General features: G+C 33.7%; 1 protein-coding gene across 6 annotated transcripts in view; it reads left to right on the top strand.

The window, feature by feature from the left end:
* SLC4A10 (solute carrier family 4 member 10) overlaps positions 1-24,074 on the top strand; it is a 250,903-nt gene that overhangs the window by 111,968 nt on the left and 114,861 nt on the right. For all 6 annotated transcript variants that reach the window (XM_064484852.1, XM_064484849.1, XM_064484850.1 and 3 more), the window contains exon 4: positions 9,752-9,890. In XM_064484852.1, the coding sequence (XP_064340922.1) occupies positions 9,752-9,890 (139 nt within the window). The remainder of the gene's footprint in view (positions 1-9,751; positions 9,891-24,074) is intronic.

Below are 24,074 nucleotides of genomic sequence, written 5' to 3' on the forward strand. Positions count from 1 at the left end.
CCAACATCTCCTTTTTCACAAACATTTAGCAGATGCTTTCTACTTCAAAAAGAAAATATGTCACCAGAAAGAATTCACTCAACTTCCTTCCTATTAAACGTACAGGCGTAAGTATATGCCTATATCTACAACCGTCTTCTTTTCCTCTTAATACAATAAGGGAATTTTTTTTTCCAGTTATGTTTATTTCCTATTCCCTCCCACTGGGAAACTTACACAATTTATAATCTAGTTGACCTCCTCTTCTCAACTGGATTGTTCTCATCATCTATCCCCCCAAATGCCTCGAACCCACATTCCCCTATTCAGTTGTATTCAGATATGAGCTAAGTTAGCATGTGAAGTTTGGTGTAATAGTTTTACTTTTAATACTCTATATATTGCTTTACTCAATACCTGGTTTTGCTAAGCATTGCAGAGAAGGCTGTGTATTTTTTCATTTTTAAATTTGTGTCTTTTAAGCTTGAGTGCCTGTGAACATTTTTCTGCATCCCTTTATTTAAGCAAACTTGCTAAGATAGGCCTAATGATGAATATATTAAAAAGCCTTTCCAGTCTGAATATACTGATATTTTTCCACTTAGAGAACTTTTTCCTGTTTTATCTGATTCTACTCCACTTACTTTGGTCTCATCTCTGTGAAAATGTATCTGAATGTTGGATTTATGATATATGTTCTTTGCCCTTTTTTATAGATTAGAGTTAGTCTCCCATTGCTCATTTCATTATCTGCAGCATCAGTTCTGCATTTTACTACTTCTGCTAGGGTTTTTATTTTGCTGTAGCATTTTTAGTTTTCTTAAATTTCTTTCTCATCCTATTTTCTTTACATGTCCTCCTGTCCTTTTCTTTTAGTTTTGGTTTCTTCTGCTTGATAGAGACTGTTTTTAGTCTACTGATGATCCCCATTATTTCTGACACTATCTTTTGATCCTGAAGTAGGTAACTTTCAGAGGTATGATCTTCTTTTGGGCCATCAAAATTATTTTGACTTTCTATTGATTTGTAGTGCTTTTACAGACTCCAATTTTTTTCTTTTTACAAGGCAAAATATATCCATACTACGTATGTCCAGCTATATCCTAAGATTTCTTAGAGAGGCACTGCCATCAGTGGGCTCTTTGTCTCCATCACTGTGTATAGTAATGGACATTAAACTTCCCCAAGTACCATGTACTTCTGCCAGAGGTAGAATGATGATGGCGAGAAGTGTTTAAAGAAAAATACTCTTGGTGTCCTGCACCAGCATGATAGAAGGATGATCGTGTCGGAGTCTGTAGGCAGAAAATGGAGGTGTGAAAAAGTCCCCCAGATTTTCAGGTTTTCATTTTATGAGGTGAAGTCTGGGAGTATAATGAAGAGACAACTGAGTAGATTTCTCTTACTCCAGCTCCATCTGTGTATAGTTAAGAGAGACTCTCTCTTGGACTCTGGGAATGGAATGTCTCTCGGAATAAGCTTTAATGGTTACTTTGAGTTTTCATCATATTCTAGTATTTGAGAAACTATATTCACATTATTTTAGAAATGTTTAGTAAACAAACTATAATATGTTTGTTACAAAGCTTATTCCCTCTGCCTCTATCATCTTCTTCTTTTCTTTCCCATAGCTGGATACATTAACTCATTTTTTTCTAGAACAGTGATTCTCAACAAAAAACCTGGGAGTTTTAAAAACATTTTGATGACCAAGCCCCATACCAATCAGAATCTCTGTTGGGGCCAAGCATAGGTATTTCAAATGTGCAGCCAAGTTTGAGATCCACTCTTCTGGAAACTGCTATTCGAAGTGTGGTCCATGAGCCAGCAATATTAGCATCACATTTGAGCTTGCTGGAAATGCAGAATCTCAGGCCCCATACCAGACCTCTTGAATCAGAATCTGTATATTAACAAATCTTAGGTAACTTATATGCACATTAAAATTTGACCAACTCTAGAATATTGCTTGTCAAAATCTTGTTGCACATTAGGGTCATATGAGGAGGGTTTTTTTTGTTTTGTTTTGTTTTGTTTTTAATTGTTCCTGGGCCCCAATCTCACTGGAATTTTTTTTTTTTTAAGTATCCCAAGTGATTTAATATCCAGCTAGGATCAAGAAATATTGATCTAAAGGAAGTCTTCCCTCTTTATTTGGTGAAACTGAGCGATAAATCAGGTGGCCCAGATTCTCCCTCTGATGTGTCAAACACTATTTTTGGGTGCACCTACCACCTTCCTCCCCCAACCGTCTGAGTATCTTTATTGACATTTAGACCTAGGATCTGTTTTATCAGGGACAAATGTTTGACACCCTGGTGGTCTCTAAGCAGTAGAACTTCCTAGATTTCACTTTTTTCAAGTTTCTTCAGTACTGATCATCTGCCTTTATTCCTGATCCACAGTCAGTTTAAGTGCCTTGATAATCAAGTACTCAGTTACATGCTGCAACTGAAACCATGTTATAAACACCATCCCACTTGTTTGGGCTTTGATATTCAGCATATGCTGAAGATTTCAAAGGAAATTTCTTACTACTTAAGAAATATTTATTTTACTTGGAAAGATTTCAAAGAAAATCTTTGGAAGACATTTCTACAGGTTCCTTAAAATTCTTAAGAATTCAGCTTCCAAAGAAGGGTAGAGGAAAATGTGAGGAAACAGCAAGTCCCTCTGTTGGGACTGTGGAAGTTTCTTATTGTAAATTGGCGTATGGGTCTATGAAGACATGAAATAACTTGGAGTCATATTTCTGGGGCAAGCATCAATTTAACAAAAAGATTTTGGTGTAAATGTTTGAATTTTGGCACTCTTCAAAATCTTCTCACTCTAGTTTATGAGAAACATTAGCATAATCCCACCTTATTATGTGACCCGGTCATGGAGGCAGTGTTTTTAGGAACCTGGTTGTGTTAGTGCTGCATCCAGGGAAAAGGGAGCAGGCCTCACTGTAGCCAAAGAGGTTATGCTCATGTCACAGGCCTGCAGTGGCTGCTTCTAGTCCATCAGATCCCATGGTTGGAATGTGATTTCTAGGTGAGTCTAAAGATAGGCCCAGCTTTTTGGCTGTGTGATGGCAGTGGTGGTGATATTTTGATTATACAGAAAACTTTCAATCCCCACAAATAAATTCTACTTAAATTCTAATAAAACCTACTTTTGTTGCTGCAGTTAAACACAATCATTCATATAAGAATGTAATTAATTAATTTTTCTTCCTCTGGTAATCAATAACAGAAAACTGCTAAAATTTTGCATCTTGTTTTTTTTTTAATGTTATCTTTCATTCACCTTATATAATTTGAAATTATATTTTCAACTGGGAACATAACATGGAGAAGTTGTTTAAAAATGATGAGTTTGAAGCAAAAGCTTGAAGTCAGTGAAAATAAAAAAGATAACAAGGGAAATTCAGGACATGTTAATGTTGATTTGTTCCTCAGCCTCCCAACAAAGAATCTAACAGGAGAGATGATAATAGTATGTAAGTTATAATCTATAAGCAGTAAAAATAAATGAAAAAAAACATAGACTTTATCAAATGCTTATTTAAAATATGGTTCTCCAAGGTACTGTGTAAATTAACACAATCCTGGAATTAGACCTGGGATTTTTCCATTCTTAGATAGTAAGTTATGTGCATGCTTCTGGAAAAATGAAGCTAACATAGAAAATATAACTTCAAATCTTTTTTTTTTTTTATGGGCAGTGGCCTTCTGTTTCTATTTAGCTCCCAGTTGGCTGATATATAAAAATATTAATGATTTTTAAAAATTATTTTATTATAAAGTATAATGCCATTGTTTATAAATTCTAGAACACAGAAACATAAGTATGCAACTCAGAGATTCACCACAAAGAAACATCTGTGTAACTATTACCTCAGCTAGTACTCCAGAAACCCCCTTTGTCCTCACTTCCAATCACTATTCTTTCCCTTCTCCCCAAAAGGATCTGTCTTACTCAGGGTGTTTTGCCTGGTTTTGAACCTTTATAAATGAAGTTGTACAGGATGTATTTGTGTGTGTCTTGATCTGTTGCTCAATATTCGTGTTAGTGGGATTCACCAATGTTTTTGACTGTAGCTTTGGCTTATTCATTTTCATTATTGTGTAATACTCATTTGTCTGTGTATACCATGCGTTCTACTATTAATGAACACTTGGATCATTTAATTTTTGGAGCTACTATGAGTAATAGTGCTCTGAACATTATTGTATATGTCTCCTGATGCACACATGCATTTCTCATACTTAGGAATGAAATTATTTATTTCTGAGGCATAGGGTACGCATATTTTCAACTTTAGTAGATAATACCAAACAGCTTTCCAAAGTAGGGTACATATTTACACTCCCACCAGAAAAGTATGAGGCCACATGTTGTTTTACATTTTTACCAATGCTTGACAATTTCATTCTTTTAACATTAACCGTCTAATAAGGGGCATAATGGTATGTCACTGTAATTTGCATTCTTGGTTACCAGAGAGGTTGGGCAAATTTACATTTTTGGCCATTTTGATAGCCTCTTCTGTGAAGTGCCTATTCAAGTCTTATGCTTGGTTTTTTTCTTTCTTAATTGGATTGTTTTTTCATTTTCGTTTGTAGAAATTCTTTATGTATTATAGATATAAATCTTTTGCTGGTTTTGCATGTTTCAAATATCTTCTCACATTTGTGACTTTTCACTCTTGTAATGGTGTCTTTTTCAATGTGTCTTAAAGTTTCCAGGAGAGACTACTAAGAGGCTGAAACCCTTATTCTCTAGTGCAACTTTCTCTGCTGTAATTTATTTCCATTATATATTTTACTAAATATAGAAACAGACCTTTACCTTAAAATATCATATTCTTAGGTACAATTTGTATTACAATGATCTATGTTTTCAGCAGCTGTCTTAAAAATAAATACCTATCAACATAGGAGAAATATTTATGCTTTGAAAATTCTGTTTTTGATATTACTGTTAATTTACATGATTTGTTGTACAATTTTAAGTTGCATAGGCATAAAAAAATAGTCATTGAATAATACATCTTGAACTTTTGTTATACTGAAACATAATCTGAGTCTCTTTTTAAGATGTTAAAACTATGTTGGTAGGATGATCATAAAAAGATTTTTGTGAGCATGACCTAATATCTGTAAAATCATTTATACTTTAAAGAATGAAAAACCAGATACAGGGAGCTCTATGTTATTTAAAACCCAAATAAAATACCTCTTTTCTGTGAATAATAGATTATCCTTCTTTAGTAAATTACTATTTCCTATTGCTGTTACCGTTGTGTCTTACAGAAGTCTTTTAAATACCTGGTACCCTACCTCAGACTTTCAAATCCTCTTTCTTCAAAACTGTGAAGGTCTATTTCCTCATGTTTACTTTATGACCAGTGTTTCAAAGGTTGTACTGAGTGATTCGCATGCTTTTCTAAGGGAAACACTTAATAAGTCTCAAATGTAAGTTTATGCGTATAGCTATTGAGTTGTGGGAGCTGGATGTGTGGTATTACAGACACCTAGATTACTGATGCAGAGTAAACTGAAATTAGTCATTGAAAACAGTGATGAGGGAAAATATTTCAAAAACATGAGGAACATAATATCAGTGTTGAAGCATGGCTACTTTTGAGATGTGGATTCTGACTGGCTCCTCATTCTGACAACTCTCTTTCCCCTCCTTTTTACTGAGACATAATGAACATACCCCACTGTATACATTTAAGGTGCACAGCTTGATGGTTTGCTTTACATATGCTGTGAAATGATTACCAGAATAGGTTTAGTTAACATCCGTCATCTCATATAGACACAAGAAAAAGAAAAGGAAAAATATGCCTCCTTGAGATGAGATCTACTCTCTAAACAACTTTCTTATATGCCATGCAGCAGCGTTAATTATAGTTACCATATTGTACATGACATCCCTAGTATTTGTTTATCTTATAACTGGAAGTTTTTATCTTTTGAACACTTTCCTCCAGTTACCCCTCTCCTTACCCCCTGCCTTTGAGGGTGAGCACAAATCTGATCTCTTTTTCCATGAGTTTGGTGTTTTTGTTTTGTTCTGTCTTTTTTTAAGCTTCTACATACAGAAAATCTTTGTCTTTATTTCTCTTAATGCCTTTAAGGCCCATCCGTGTTATAACCCTTTTAACATTAGTGGCACTGTTATTTTCTTATTCTCCCTGCTTCAAATTCTAAATCTCTCTATTTTGACAGACCTGTATCATCATTACAGCCATCTCCACTACCATTAACATCAGCATCAATCATCATTAGTAGTATTTATATAATGATTTATAATTTGAAAGGTATTTTTACATGCATAATTTCCTCTTTTGGGAGTTGATCTTGTTTTTTTCTAGGAAACTAATTCTGGCAGGTGGAAATATTTATTTAAAGTATTTAATTTGTTATTGAACCATAAACTTTAAATTACAATGGAGATAAGTGTAGCAAGAAGTATATAGAGTGCTATTAATTAGGAAAACAGGTGCCTGACCTACTTGTTTGCATATGAACGTGCTTATGTGTATGTTTATGTTTTAAGAGGCTGATTACATAGGCTCGCTGAAGCGTATTACAGTGAAGTAGATGCTGAAAGATGTATAGGAGAGCAAGGAGTGGAAAGGAGCATGGTATTTTTAAAAATCTGAAAGAAGGCTAAGGGACCCAGAATGGAATTGCAAGGGGAAGGTGACAGAAGATAAGGCTAATAAGGTGGGCAAAGGCTGGGGCCCCACCACAAACATTTATTGATACAGAAGGTATGACACTATATTATATTTTATATTATATATGTGTATTTTTCACTTTTGAGTTCTGAAATCCTCTCAGTTGTGGCTTAGTTATAACAATCCTTCAAATTACTGATTAATTAGCTTATTTTCGCAAATATAATATTTAATATTATAGATTTCAGTAATTACTGTATGCTTGTTACTGATTCACTCATTTAAAAAATATTTGAAAATACCAGACATTTTATTGGAATAACATTGCTTTTAGAAGATAGTTTTCCACTATTGGGCTTTCCCATTAATGTACATTTATTCAGTTATTTAGGTCTACTTTTACATCATTCAATAAAGTTTTATCATTTTTATCACAAATATATTGCATAATTTTGCTGGATTTATTCATAGAAAACCACGTATCTTTGTTTCTAAAGTAAATAGAGTTTTTTTCCTGCTAGATTTTATAGTAATTTTTACCTCAGTATAGGAATATATTGGATTTTATATTTTTATTTTGCATCCAGCAGCATGGTAAAGATATCTAGGTAAACAATCAGTAAATATAAATGAAAGAGGAAATAATGAAGACAAAATCCCCAGGGATTCTTTTTTTTTTTTTCAATCCTCAGAGAGTGAATGTAAGAATTGGCAAATAAAATTGGGAATATTTAAATATAGAAAGTGGTAGGAAGTTTCCCAAAGATAATTTCAATTTAATAGGGTAGAATTCAAAGATGTTTTCTGAACGTGATTGGTATGGCCAATGAAGATGGTTGTTGGAAGACAGTTCTCATTGGATCTCTCACATTCCTGTATATCTTGTGAGCACAGACACTGAGTGCCTTTGTGCCTTTCTTTTTAAGGATGTTTGTATAATGAGTGGACTTGGAGGATAGAGATAATATTTCCTTCTGGGGCAAAGGTAGATTTGTTTATTGTCTAGTATTGTAAAGGTTATATATAGCTCCTCATGAGACAAAAGTCAGGGCGGGTTACTGTCCATTATGAAAGAGTGGGATTCCCGAACCGTGGTTCTCTTCCTGTAACACTTCCTACTGTGTATGCGGCATCTTCTGGCACTTTTCACATCTTCCTGTGGGATTTGGGGCTTGGGGTGACATAAATGATGATTCTCTCATTGATGCTATTGCTGGGAGATAATAAACTGTCTTCTGTCTCTGATGCAGGTATTTCATGTCTTTTACCAGTGTCCATAAAACTGTCAGGGTTAGTCTTGACACCTTGCACAGTATCGGACAGTTTTGACAATGAGGAAGGGAATGCTGACAGAGACGTGGCATTTTGGAGGAAGGAGAAGGGCCTTACAGCTGGTTAATGGAATGATTAATGGACTTTGAGCCAAGTCTATGGGTATTGGTACCAATCTTTTTGATCAGATTGTAAGTCAGTCAAGCAGTCAATATTACTCTACTTTATTGCCTGCTAATGAGGAAGAATTGGAGTGATAGTTGTAAACTGAGAACAAGGATATAATTGTTGCCTGAATAATTGGTACTGACTCTCCTGGAGGCAGGGAAATTTATTTGACAATATGGCAGGCGGTATTGGATTCATCCATTTGTAACAACTAGTTCAACAAGTTTGCATTTTCTTTCAGACAACAGTTTCAGAGGTATCTACCTATACTGAACATGAGAGGGAAATTCATGAACATTATGTGCAGAAACCAGGCAGATCATTAGAATGCTAACTGGTTTTCTTGAGAAATGAGTGAGGTAGATCGTGTAATGCCGGTTACAGAAGAATGGCAACAGTGGGGCTGTTTTTTAGCTCAGATTCTCCTTAAAGTCTATTATGCTAATTTTAGATAATTTGGAGATGACAGTAAAAGTTCTTTGAATTTTATGCAGTGGATTCTATGTGCTGCAAGGGAACTTTGGCCCTCTCTTGGAGATTTCCCTGAAAGAGACAATGTCGAAGGGAAACCATAGATGAGGCATTGGTTATTATAGGGCTCTTACTATCCTGGATTGAGTTTGCAGTGTTGGTATAAATAACCTGCCAAAGAATGAAAAACTCAACCAAAGAACTTTTGATAAATTCTTGTGGTCAGCCCTGGAGAAGTCCTGTAACCCTTACATTGAAACCAGGCAAGATTTTAAGAAATGTTATCTAAGCAAATGTCTCTAATCTGAGGTTATGATGTTGTTCAGTCTGAACAGTTGATTCTAGATACACCACTGTGGCCCTTGAAACTAATCTGTGTTATGTGCTTAGCTTTCTGAACCATTTGAAGTCAGATAACCATGCTCTTTTTATTCCCAAAGCTACTCAAAAATTGGCTGATAGTCAAGGTATCTCATGGACGTTCCATATTCTCTATTATCCACAGCCATCTGGTATTTTGAAGTGTTGAAAGGGCACATTCAAACATCAAAATAAAAAGAATTACTGATACATTCAGTGACACAGATAAATCTCAAAGACATTGTCCTAAGTGAGTAACAATAGTCTCAAAAGGCTGCACACTGTATGTTTCCACTTACGTGGTATTCTTGAAAAGGCAAAACTGTAGCAGCCTACAGGGACCAGATTAGTGGTTTCCAGGGCTTAAGGGAGGGATGAGTGTGTGTCTACAAAGAAGCATCACAAGAAATTTCTTTGGTGAATTATGTTCAGCACAATTTTAGATTCAGTGATTTTTATCATAGTCTACCCTAACAGTTATTACCATAAGATACAGCATATGGGATGAGAGAAAATGTGTGTTTGTAAGATGTAGAAATAGTTTCTATGATGCTATAAGTAATACAAAGTAATAATCACATTTGATTTTATTTTTGATAATACATATACATTACATATTTACATTTGACATATTTATGACCCTTCATTATACTAGACTTAATGTAATGCTAAATGTAGTTTCAATTTCCCAAGCCCACTCTGGATGAATGTTGTAGCAGGGGGCAGAGGAGGTCTGAGTTTGAAGTGGTGCTGAGAGCCGTGACCAGGACGTTTTAAGCTTGAAGTCGTGGTAATACATGTTCATGTCTCTGATTTCCATAGACACCCCGTCACAGCGGGTGCAGTTTATTCTTGGAACTGAGGATGATGATGAGGAACACATTCCTCATGACCTTTTCACAGAACTGGATGAGATTTGCTGGCGTGAAGGTGAGGATGCTGAGTGGCGAGAAACAGCCAGGTGAGGACTTTTGTTGAAGGGTGAAGGTATACTAAAGAATTTTCATACTATTAGAAAAAAAGATTTCTAATGCCAAGTTTTGCAAACATCTATCAGTGCTGCCCATTTCTGAAATTGCTTATCTGGCCTGGGCATACCCTATAGTGGGATGTGGGTCAGAATGAAATCTGAAGGCTGTAATTACAGTAAACAGTGATGCAGAGCAAGCAGCAGCTGCAGTCTTAAAGATAAACAGTAGTATAATTTGTGTGTCATCAGGAAAACAATAGAAATCTGAAAGTAATTTATTTCTATCTTTTCAACTGCTAGCTTGTATACCAACTGGTGATATTATATCATATTGTGAGTGTGGGACTCTTTTTAAAGAAAGGGCAAACGTTATGAGACTTTAGGTGTGGTCTTGGATTTATGTACTGTTTTTTGAGGGTAAAACATTACATAATGTGTTTTTAGGATACATATACATTTAAACATAGTGTTTTTTTAAAAATAACTTTTAAGAACTTTCTCTGTCATTTGTAATGAATATTCCTGTATTGCCATGTAATTGATGAATTGCTACAGGAGAACAACAAACTAAATTTGCATTTACTTTTCTTTCATCCTTTCTTGCTTATTTACCCATTTGTTTAACAAACATTTCTAGAGTATTTATTATGTACCAGGTGAAATGGATGTAGAACAACAAAGACAAAAGTCTTAGATTATGCTTTAAACAATCTCACCATCTAATGCGTGATTTAGAAAAGTAAACAGAGTTGTAAATACTGTATAATAAATGCTGTGGCACATGTGTGCACAAGTAACTGGGGCGTACTTGCTGCTTCCCAGATTTTAATGTAATACATGTTACCCAGGATCTTGTTGAAATGTATATTCAGTAGGCCCCAGTGTAGTCTCAGATCTTGCATGTAATCATTGCCTTAATTCTACTTAGATTTAGTGTGGAATTAAATGTTCAATGAAGATAATATTATAAATAATACTGGCTCAGTTAATTCTTGTTTGATATATTTTGAGTGGTCTTTACAGCTCTCTTTTATTTACAAAGTACTAAAAGTAAATAGAAGAAAATCAAAACGGCTTTCACTTAGTTCATCTCTGTTAACATCTTTAATTTTTTAATTTTATTTAATTTTATACATATATATATATACACACACACATATACTTTTTGAAGTGTAGTCAGTTTACAATGTTGTGTCAATTTCTGGTGTACAGCACAATGCTTATCATATATGAACATACATATATTCATTTTCTTATTCTTTTTCACCGTAAGTTACTACAAGGTATTGAATATAGCTCCCTGTGCTATTCAGTATGAACTTGTTTATCTATTTTATATATATTAGTATCTGCAAATCTTGAACTCCCAATTTATCCCTTCCCTCCCTCTTTCCCCTCTGGTAACCATGAATTTGTTTTCTATGTCTGTGAGTATGCTTCTGTTTTGTAAATAAATTCGTTTGTCTTTCTTTCTTTCTTTCTTTCTTTCTTTCTTTCTTTCTTTCTTTCTTTCTTTCTTTCTTTCTTTCTTTCTTTCTTTCTTTCTTTCTTTCTTTTCTTTCTTTCTTTCTTTCTTTCTTCCTTTTCTTTCTTCCTTTTCTTTCTTCCTTTTCTTTCTTTCTTTTTTTCTTCCTTTCTTCCTTTCTTCCTTCCTTTCTTTCTCTTTCTTTCTTTCTTTCTTTCTTTCTTTCTTTCTTTCTTTCTTTCTTTCTTTCTTTCTTTCTTTCTTTCTTTCTTCCTTTTCTTTCTTCCTTTTCTTTCTTCCTTTTCTTTCTTTCTTTTTTTCTTCCTTTCTTCCTTTCTTTCTCTTTCTTTCTTTCTTTCTTTCTTTCTTTCTTTCTTTCTTTCTTTCTTTCTTTCTTTCTTTCTTTCTTTCTTTCTTTCCTTCTTTCTTTCTTTCTTTCTTTCTTTCTCTTTCTTTCTTTCTTCTTTTCTTTGTTTCTCCACATATAAGTGATACCATGCGGTACTTTTCTTTCTCTTCTGGCTTACTTCACTTAGAATGACAGTCTCCAGGTCCATCCATGTGGCTGCAATTGCCATTATTTTATTCTTTTTGATGGCTGAGTAGTATCCCATTATATAAATATACCACAACTTCTTTATCCAGTCATCTGTCAGTGGACATTTAGGTTGTTTCCATGTCTTAGCTGTTGTAAATAGTGCTGCTATGAACATTGGGGTGCATGCATCTTTTTGAATTAAGGTTCCCTCTGGATATATGTTCAGGAATGGGATTGCTGGATCATATGGTAAGTCTATTTTTGGTCTTTTGAGGAATCTCTGTACTGTTTTCCATAATGGCTGCACCAAACTACATGTCCACCAACAGTGTAGGATATTCCCTTTTTTTCACATCCTCTCCAGCATTTATTGTTTGTGGCCTTTTGAATGATGGTCATTCTGAGTGGTGTAAGGTGATACATCATTATAGTTTTGATTTGCATTTCTCTGATAATTAATGATACTGAGCATTTTTTCATGTGCCTGTTGGCCATTTGTATGTCTTCATTGGAGAATTGCTTGTTTAGGTCTTTTGACCATTTTCAGATTGGGTTGTTTGTTTTTTTATTAAGTTGTATGAGCTGTTTATATATTCTGGAATTTAAGCCCTTGTCAGTCTCATCTTTTGCAAATATTTTCTCCCATTCTGTAGGCTGTCTTTTTATTTTGCTTATGGTTTCCTTTGGTGTGCAAAGGCTTATAACTTTAATTATATCCCATTTGTTTATTTTTGCTTTTATTTCTATTGCCTGGGTAGACTGCCCTAGGAGAACATTGCTGAGATTTAAGTCAGATAATGGTTTGCCTATGTTTTCTTCTAAGAGGTTTATAGTGTTCTGTCTTATATTTAAGTCTTTAAGCCATTTTGAGTTTGTTTTTGTGTATGTTGTGAGGGAGTGTTCTAGCTTCATTGATTTACGTGCAGCTGTCCAGCTTTCCCAATCATTTGCTGAAGAGACTGTCTTTACTCCATTGTATGTTCTTGCCTCCATATCTCAACATAATAAAAGCTATTTATGACAAGCCTACAGCCAGCATAATACTCAATGGTGAATAGTTGAAAGCCTTCCTGCTAAAATCCAGAACAAGACAAGGATGCCCATTCTCACCACTTCTATTCAACATAGTATTGGAAGTCCTAGCTATAACCATCAGACAAGAAAAAGAGATTTTAGAAGGTCCAAGTTGGAAGAGAAGAAATAAAATTGTCACTATTTGCAGATTATATGATACTGTATATAGAAAACCCTAAAGGCTCCACACAAAACTACTAGAGCTGATAAAATAATTCAGCAAGGTAGCAGGATACAAGATTAATATACAGAAATCAGTTGCATTTCTTTACACTCACAGTGAAATATGAGAAAAGGAAAGTAAAGAAAAAATCCCTTTTAAAATTGCATCCAAAAAAATAAAATACTTAGGAATAAATCTGACCAAGGAAGTGAGAAACTTACATGTGGAGAACTACAAAACACTGACTAAGGAAATTAAAGATGCCTTAAAGAAATGGAAAGATATCTCATATTCTTGGATTGGAAGAATTAATATTATTAAAATGGCCATACTACCCAAAGCAATTTACAGATTGAATGTGATCACTGTCAAATTACCCAGGACATTTTTCACAGAACTAGAACAGATAATCCTAAAATTTATACGGAATCAAAAAAGACCCAGAATTGCCAAAGAAATACTGGAGAAAAAAAAAATAAAACTGGAGGAATAACCCTCTGAGACTTCAGACAATACTACAGAGCTACAGTAATCAAAACAGCATGGTATTGGTACAAAAACAGACATATGGCTCAGTGGAACAAAATAGAGAGTCCAGAAATAAACCCACAGTGTACAGGCATACCACTCTGAACATGCCTGATCTCATTAGAAATAAACCCACAAACTTTTGGTCAATTTGTCTTTGACAAAGGAGGCAAGTACATACAAAGGAGTGTCAACGTCTTTTAAAAATTGAAACTAACTGCTGGATGGCTGGATAAAGAAGTTGTGATATCTGTATCTGTATCTATACATTAGAATACTACTCAGCCATAAAAAAGAACAAAATAATACCATTTGCAGCAACATGGATGGACCTGAAGATTCATACAAAGTGAATTAGGCCAGAAAGAGAAAGAAAAATACCTTATGATATCACTTATATGTGGAATCTTAAAAAATATGAAACTATACACAAAACTGAGACAGACTCACAGATGTAGAAAACAAACGTATGGTTACCAAGGTGGAAAGTGAGTGGGGAGGGATAAATTGGGAGTTTGGGATTTTCAGAAAAAACAAACAAACAAACAAAAAACTAACTGCTAATATTTAAAATTCAAAAATCATAGAAAGGTAAAAAAGCAAAAGTATTCCTCTACTCTTGTTCACAGTACCTCTCTCCAATGGTAATCACTGTTAATAGTTTCTTGTACGTCTTTTCATAAAAATGTTAATTCTAGATCTGCATGTAAATATATGTCCTTTTTATATTTACATAAGAGAGATTATATACAGCATTAATGCCTTACTTTTTTCATTTAATATATTTGGATCATTTTCCAAGTTATAAATACAGATTACTCAGTCTTTTTAATCTTTTTAATTACTGCGTTACATTTAATTATATGGATCAACTTTCATTTATTTAGCCAGTCTTGATAGGGATTTAGGTTGTATTACTTTTTTACCATAAACATTGCTGCAGTGATCATTTACACATATATTTTGGTATTATTTTGTAGGTATTTATGCAGAATGAATCTTTAACAGTGAAATTTGTGTACCAAAGAGAGCAGACTTTTTTTTTAACTTTTACAGATATTGCAAAATTGCCTTCATAAATGTTTTGGTAATTTACATGTCCATCAATGGTGTATGAGAATGCTTATTTCCCCCAAACCTCTGTCTCACAAAATCATCAAATTTTTAAAATTTTTTGCTAATTTTATTGATGCAAAATAATTCTCATTGTTTTAATTTGTTTTTCTTCAGTTATTAGAAAAGATGTGATTGAACATCTTTTCGTATGTTTTTATTTTTTCTTGAGAACTGTTTATTTCCTTACCTCTTTTATTTCAAGTCATTCATTTTTAAAATTTGCCTTTTTAATATCTTAAATTGGTGGTATGTTATTCTGTGTGAATTACCTTTTTAATGAAAAAATTGCATAAATTAATTTCTGATGCTATTATAATATTTTAAATATAGAACTAGATTTGAAACAGTTTTCATATGACTTGGCAAATTTTAAGGTTAAGAACCACCTACCTAATTTTTTTCTTCCAGCTGCATCAAAAACTAAGCACTATTTGCAAATACATGTGCGTGTTCATCTTCTTTATTTGATGCCAGGAAAACAATATGTGATAGTCTTCTCCCAACAATTAGTGTTATGAATTTTGCTTTTTCATGATTAAAGAGTGGTTGATAAGGAATTTGAAGTGTAACCTCTTTGTTTAAGGCTAGAAGCATCTGTCTTCAACCAGTGATAAGAAGTAGGTGTTCCTGGATGACTTGATGGAAGGAGATGGGTGGTTATGACGACTATACAGCTCTGGTTAGAGTCTCTTTAATCAATTGCTGAGAAGTACTTTTTGGAAGCATTTCTTTTATATTTCTTTCTTCACTCTCATCCTACATAATAGAGCTGAGAAATAAGATTCGAATATGTGTTTTGACAGAAGTCACTTCCTTGTTCCCAGTATGGTTGGTAATTTTTCACGTTCCAGATCAAATGGTGATCTGTTCCTTTTAACCAGTAACTTCCTTGCAGCTTTCTCACTCTCAAAAAGCTAGGAGGTAGCGGAGCAATACTAGAATCTTGCTCTTTCACTCTCATAGTTGAGCAGGTAGAATTTTATCATGTTCTAGTGGATTAACTTAAGCAACATGTTTATCCTAAGCCACCAAAATGTGTTGCTGTTTATGTATAAAGAATGAAAGAGATGATCCAGTTAATTAGTATTCTCTAATGTTGTTAAATAGGAACTGTGTTCTTAACCCTGCTTCTGGAACCTTATGCAATATGCAGCTATTTGAGGTTCAGGGAGACATTTGATGAGCAATCAAAATAGTAACAGACATTGAATAGGAGAGTTGATGAATTTTGGCTGAGACAAAATACGTCACAGAAGAACAGAATATATTTATTAAGGACTTAGAAATGGAGTAGGTTGTAAAGTGGTGGAAGTAATTTTGTTCTGGATGCCCTAGTTCATCTAAAAAGACTAATTAGTTAAGTCATGACTCCATCTGATTTTTCAAATGCAGTTTAATTCTAATAAATCATTAGTATAACCATTAGAAGCACTTCTTTCTCTTGATTAGTATTCCAGTAGGATTAATAATTTTTTACCCTAATAGTAAAAATATAAAGCATATTTTGTCAGCACGTTGCACCTGTCACATATCACATCTTGAATAATTCATACCCACTGTTGTTGCCAAGTAAAACTTAAGCAAAGTTTTAGATTTTGAAGCTAAATTTTTGAATCATAATTATTTAATAAATGTTTGTGAAAACCAGCTGTTCACTTTTAAAAACCCTAAAAGAAGCCATATGACAGGGCTAATGAAATCAACACAATTACAGTGTCTTACTTATAAATAACATATAATGTTATTAATAGGAAAGTACGCAAAGATACCACAGCTGTGCAATTGTGGAGACAGCATGCTTGACTCACTGTGGTTGCCCTTTTAAAAGTGCTTCCCACAAATGAGCTCAGCAGAGGCAAAGCAGAGGGTAGCAGTTAGGTCTCTGATACGTACATGATCATGTGAAAATGAGCTATTACATTAAAAAAATTTTATTGATGCTGTGAAGGTATTTGACATTTCAAATTAGTAAATATTCAAGTCATCAAGATTTTTCAATGCAATGTAAAGTGTGAAGAGAATATGGATTAAGAACAGATAGTTCTTAATAAACTCTAAGTTTGGATATATTTTATTTCCCCTTTCCCTTTGAAATAGGTAATTCATGATTACCTATGTTATTCTCCAGCCCCCACCCTAACCATGTTCCCCCTCCACTCTCCATATCCTTAACTCTGCTCAAAAAAGGATGTTTTCCCTTGAGAATTCATGACTTTCCCCCAGGTTATAATTTTGTATGATATAGTAACTCCTTTATTTCCTATTTGGGTAGAACCAGAGGATAAAAACTATTAGAAAAGCTAAGCCGAATCAGTGGGAATAAAATTTTAAAAGTTACATTCTATAGAAAATGTCTATTTCTAATTAGCAGAAGAATTTTATTTTGTGGATTTATAATATGAGTATTATAGAGGAGATTATCATTAACTTAAGTCTCAAAGAATTCATGAAACACCTATTTTATGTTGTTATTTTGTAGAAGGAGATTCCAAGGTATTAATTATGGATGAATACAGATCCACATATACGGAAGGAAATGAAAATAATCTCAACAGAGTTTAAATCCATCCCTTCCCCATAGAAAATGTGGTGCAGTTAGCCTACAGTTCTGATTTTTTCATTGTCCATTACATCTCATTCATGCCTATGAGATTCTTGTTTGCTTTGGTTCGCTACTCAAACAAATGTCAGTTGAGTTTATTTGAAACCTGGAATAAAATGCAACATTTTAGGTCATTAACTGCAATCAGGCATTTTGCAACTGACAGTATATCCAATGACTACAAATCTGGAAACAGGTTTTGGTGTGTTCTCAGACTTGTTAATTTCTATCTTTGGAGTATGAAATGGAATGAAAAACAGAAAAGAGATATACTTACGTGTCTTTAAAATATATTCATTTAAATATCTTTTAAAGCTTTTGGCATCATTCTGGAGTTGGCTTAAAGTGCTGAATCTTGAAATGTTTAGTAACTTGATATTTGTAACTTGTGGTTTCTTTTTTATGTAAAGTATCTTATGTTCTCCTGTAGTAATACTCATAAAACCTGTGGTTATATCAAACCATCCATGCATATAACTTATATTTGGTCATCTTAACTACCAAACTGCTTGGGATGCTCAAGAGACTCCATTCTTCTTTTCTGAAAGACCAAACTCCTAATTTGAAGAAAATTGTTCTAAAGAAATGAATATACATTTTGGATTTGTTTTAAAAATGTCTTTTCAGGTAGACACATAGATCAATGGAACAAAATAGAGAACTAAGGAAGACCAAACCAAGTACAGCTAACTCATTTTTGACAAAGGACAAAAGCTGTTAAATGAAGGAGGAATTGTCTTTTCAGCAAATGGTACTGAAACAATTAGGGATCTGTAAATAAAAAATGCTAACCTCAATCTAAACTTTAGAGTATATACAATAGTTAATTCAAAATAAATCATAAATCTAAATGTAAAACATAAAGCTATGCAAAGTTAGAGAAAACATAGAATATATTCAGGACCTAGGGCTAAAAGATAAGGTTTTTAAAAAAGTTTTTTAATTTTAATTTAATTTTAATTTAATTTTTTTAATTTTAATTTTTTATTGAAGTATAGTTGATTTATAGTGCTTCAGGTGTACAGCAAAGTGATTCAGTTATATATATATAATATGTATTCTTTTTCAGATTCTTTTCCTTTATAGGTTATTACAAGATACTGAATATTGTTCCCTGTGCTATACAGTAGATCCTTGTTGTTTATCTGTTTTACATATAGTAATGTGTTTATGTTAATCCCAAACTCCAAATTTATCCCCTCCTTCCCCCTTTGGTAACCATAAGTTTGTTTTCTATGTCTGTTGAGTCTCTTTCTGTTTTATAAATAAGTTCATTTGTTTAATTTTTTTTATTCTACGTATATATGATATCATATATTTTTCTTTCTCTGTCTGACTTAGTTCACTTAGTATGATAATCTCTGTGTCCATCCATGTTGCTGCAAGTGGCATTATTTCATTCTTTTTTATGGCTGAGTAATATTTCATTATATATATATATGCCACATCTTCTTTATCCAGACATCTGTCAGTGGACATTTAGGTTGCTTCCATGTCTTGGCTATTGTAAATAGTGCTGCCATGAACATTAGGGTGCATGTATCTCTTCAAATTACAGTTTTCTCCAGATATATGCCTAGGAGTGGGATTGCAGGATCATTTAGTAACTCTATTTTTGGTTTTTTAAAAAAGTAACCTCCATACTGTTCTTCAAAGTGGCTGCACCAATTATATTCCCACCAACAGTGTAAAAGAGTTGCCTTTTCTCCATACTTGCTCCAGAATTTATTATTTGTAGATTGTTTGATGATGGCCATTCTGACCAGCATAAGGTGATACCTCATTGTAGTTTTGATTTTCATTTCTCTAATTATTAGTTATGTTGAGCCTCTTTTCATGTGACTGTTGGCCATCTGTATGTCTTCTTTGGAGAAATATCTATTTAGGTCTTCTGCTCCATTTTTTGATTGGGTTTTTTTTTTTTTATTTTGAGTCATATGAGCTGTTTCTATATTTTGGAAATTAATCTCTTGTCAGTTGCATTGTTTGCAAATATTTTCTCCCATTCTGTAGATTGTCTTTTTATTTTATTTATGGTTTCCTTTGCTGTGCAAAAGCATTTATGTTTAATTAGATCCTATTTGTTTATTTTTGCTTTTGTTTCCATTACTCTAGGAGATAGATCCAAAAAATATTGCTGCAATTTATGTCAAAGAGTGTTCTGACTGTTTTCCTCTAGGAGTTTTATAGTATCTGGTCTTATAACTAGGTCTTTAATCCATTTTGAGTTTGTTTTTATGTATGGTGTTAGAGAATGTTCTTATTTCATTCTTTTCCATGGAGCTGTCCATTTTTCCCAGCACCACTTATTGAAGAGACTGTCTTTTCTCCATTGTATATTTTTGCCTCCTTTGTTGTAGATTACTTGACCATAAGTGTGTGGGTTTATTTTTGGGTTGTCTATCCTGTTCCATTGATCTATATGTCTATTTTTGTGCCAGTACCACTGTGTTTTGATTACTGTAGCATGGTAGTATAGTCTGAAGTTAGGGAGTATAATTCCTTCAGTTCTGTTTAGAAGATGAGTTTTTAAGCATGATGCCAAAAGTACGATCCATAAATGAAAATATTAATAAATTAGACTTCATCAGAATTAAAAATGTTGGTGCTGTCAAAGATCCTGTGAAGAGGATGAAGACAAGCTACAGACAGGGAGAAAATATTTGCAAACAACATATATTTGACAAAAATACTGTACTAGAATATGTAAAGAACTCTATAAGTTTAACAGTTTGAAAACAAACAAGTCAATTAGAAAATGGGCAAAAACGCAAATAGACCTTTCACTAAAGAGGAGATACACATGGCAAATAAACGCGTAAAACAATGTTCAACAGCATTAGCTATTAGGGAAATGTAAATTAAACCCACTATGAGATATCATTGCACACTTAATAGAATAACTAAAATTAAATAAATAGTCATAATAGCCTATGCTGGTGAGGATATTGAAACACTGGATCTCTCATCCATTGCAGGTGTGGATTTAAAATGATAGGCCTACTCTAGAAAACAGATTGATAGCTTTTTATAAAACTAAATATGCATTAGTAAATATGACTCTACAATCACAGTCTTGGGTATTTATCCTAGAGAAATGAACTTATGTTCACACAAAAAAACTTTATGAATGTTATAGTAGCTTTATTTGTGAGAGCAAAAACTTGTAAACAATCCAAATATCCTTCAGTGGGTGGATGGTTAAACAAATGTTTGTATATCCATACCAATGGAGCACTTCTTAGCAATAAGAAGGAACAAACTACTGATGTATACAATAACTTGGATGACTCTCAAGGGCATTGTGCTTAGTAGAAAATGTCAGTCTCAAAAGGTTGCAAACTATATGGTTCCACTTACAGAACATCTTCAAAATAACATAACTATAGTGACGACGAACAGACTAGTTATTGCCAGGGGACAGAAGCAGGGTGGAGACTGAGAACATAAAGGAAGCTCCTTTGTGCTGATGGAACAGTTTTATATCTTGATTATGTGGTGGTTACTGAATCTATATATGAGATAGAAATGCATACAGCTACACACAAACACACACACACACCCCCCCCCAACATCTTCTCAAGATTCTTAAAATTCAAATATTCACTTTCAAAGGAGCCAAGATAAAATGATGTAGAAGCTTTGTTGCTTATTTAATTATCTTCACTGTTACCTGGAAATAAAATTTAATTATAAATTTCCTTAGAAGAAGGGGTTGGATAATTTTGTTGCAGTAGAAGCCTATGGGTATTTAAAACTGAATTTATTATTAGTGTTACTACAATTTACAAACAATATTATTATATGCATCAGTCTGTAGATTTATACTTAAATGATTAAGAAACAATATATTTCAAAATAATGTACAAACCCTCATTTCAGGGTTTCCTGAGTGAAAACTTTAAACATTTTAGAAGCAGTTCTATACAGAGAGATGACAGAAAGTACTATAACTGCAGAAATGAGAACTCTATAGTCCTCCAAACACTATTACACTCTTTCACTACCCTAGTTCTTCTTTACCACCCAATAGACTGGAAACTAGATTTCAAATCTAACAATATTCTTCAGTCAAAGTAACACCAGCATGAGTGCTGCTACATAGACTCCCTTCTTTTGTTCTTTTTGTCCGAAAACCACATCATATGTGAGTAGTATATAAGGTGAAAAAAGATTTAATAAAAGTTGTACCCACTCTCTTGGTGCCACTTCTTTAGACAATATAAGAAGAGAGGGCGAGAACACAGAACATTTTTCAGCTTGAGATTTGTTCCAGACAAGGATGAAAGTTAAATGTTAAATCAGTTGTTTCTGTAAAAGGCTTTAGTATAAGATATTTGAGCTAAAAAAAAGTCCGTGAATTCAACATAGGTAATTATATTTTTGTGGAAAATGGGCACAGACTCTGGAGAAAAATAAGAACAGTTAAGAGTTGAATCTGATTTGATAAGGCTACTAAGTCATCTTGACAAGTTTTTTTTTATTGAAGTATAACTGATGTACAATATTATATGTCACAGGTGTACGATGTAGAGATTGACAATTTTAAAGGCTATGTTCCATTTATAGTTATTATAAAATACTGGCTATATTCCCCATGTTGTACAATATATCATTGTAGCTTATAGTTTGTACCTCTTAATCCCCTACCCCTATGTTGCCTGGAAAAGTTTTTAATGTGTTGAATTGGTCTCATCATTTTACAGATGAGAAAACCGTGGCCCAGAGAAGTTGAAAGATTTCCCTTGGTCACATAGCAATTTAGATGCAGAATTGGAATAAAATCTAGATTTCTTTTTATTCCCAACTAATCCAAGACACTTTTCATGATACTATCCTGTTTCAAAATGTCTGTCAAGAGGTTAATCTTTTGAGATATTAACATTCATAATGTGACCATGGCCTTACTTTTATACCTGGCGAGAAATATGAATTTATTGTATTTATTAAAATCATATTCATTCTCACCATTAATTATAATTAGTTATTTGATGGTGATGAATTGCTGAAATGGTGATTTTTTATAAGTTTGGATAGGCTAAGTTATACTAGAAAAAATATCCTGTAATTTCAGAGGCTTAATATCCCAAAAATTTCAAAGGCTTAAAATTCCGAAAATCCCCCAAATTTATTTATTGCCCATCATGAATCAGTGGTGGCTCTGCACTGTAGTTACTTAGAGACTCTAGATGCTGGAGCAGCCTATGTCTTGAACATTGCTGGTGGCCACATCAGGAAAGAAGGGAGCTCCAGAGGGTCTCATCCTGGCAATGAAAAACTCCAGTCTTGAAATGGCACACATAATTTCTACTCATAATTTGTTGTCCAGAACTAGCTAACAGTGGCCTCCCCAGTGAAGAGAGCCAGGTAATGGTACCCTACTCTTTACTAGGAAGAGAGAGAGAGCTAGTTATAGTTGATGCACAATAGTAATGACTATCACATGATTTATGATGTATTATGGTCCTGTTCAGGGCTGAAAAGCATTAAGAATCCCTAATATGAAAAATTCCCAAGTATGTAGACAAAGATACTCCATAAAATTGTCAGCATTGAAGTGATACTGTCAGTGAGTTGGGCTTAAATGTAAATTTTTTCAACCTTCAAGCATTCTATAAACTTAGGATGGGCATAGCTTACACTCCTCTCTTTCGGCAGGTACAGCTATACTCTTCCCTATTAGTTTTGTTGTCACCTCCTGACAACTTTTTGCTCCCTGAAAACTGAGGACAGATCCATAGCTTTCTTTATCTTTCTTGGAACTCTACATATTAGTCATTCTGACTAGCCCTTTTGGTTAGTTTTTTCGGCTGGCTGATCCATTGGTTCTCTAACTAGTTACTACCACATACTTGTCCTCTGTTGGAGTTGGATCATTTGATTACACAAAACAGTAATATAATATCATATAGAGAATTTGAGTAACATTGCTTGGAGAGAGGGCAAACGTGACAAGGAGAGAAAAAAATGAGGAGATGGTGGGGAATGGAGGGAGGACAGGCATTTATGCTAGAGTTCGTTAGAAATGATGGAATTAAATTGATTAGAATTTAAGATTAGAAAGCAAGTCTCTAAAAGAATAAGAGATTTAGTGCTAGTGCCAGAGCAGTAAAATCATTGGTTTCTTTTTATTCCTTCCATTTATCTTACTTAGAAACAATCCCAGATAACACTATTCAGTTCGCTCCAAGAAGGTGGTGGTCTCCCAACAGTACCATGATATCAGAGTTCTCGTGTTATCCATCGTTGGCAGGAACACCCCGGGAGTAGGGGCTGAGCTCAGTTCTCATTGATTTAGTCCCTAGGAAGTGACTGCAGTCACTCAATTTCACTGAGACAGGCCTAATAAATATTTTTCCTACAGAATAGCCCCCAAATTATACTAGCCTCCCTAAAAAAATCAAACGGCAAAGTTTTCAAGAGATTCAAATATTGTTTTAAGACCTCCTGCTAAAGAAAAATGAGTATTCTGTTTTCTTTTGCATTTTTTTCAGTCACCATTATCTTTCTATGAAGTATACTCTATTAGTTCTACAGCAGATTGACTGTGACCACTGGTTAAACATTTATATTAACATATTTTTTCAAAGCTAGAAAGAATAATAAAAATAGCATATGAGTTTTTCTTTGTTTTCAATGTAGCTTTCAATGACAAAAAGACTCTGCTAAGTGCAATTAAAATAAAATAA

Source organism: Camelus dromedarius, chromosome 4 (assembly GCF_036321535.1).
Source record: "Camelus dromedarius isolate mCamDro1 chromosome 4, mCamDro1.pat, whole genome shotgun sequence".
In the NCBI taxonomy this organism is placed as follows: Eukaryota; Metazoa; Chordata; class Mammalia; order Artiodactyla; family Camelidae; genus Camelus; species Camelus dromedarius.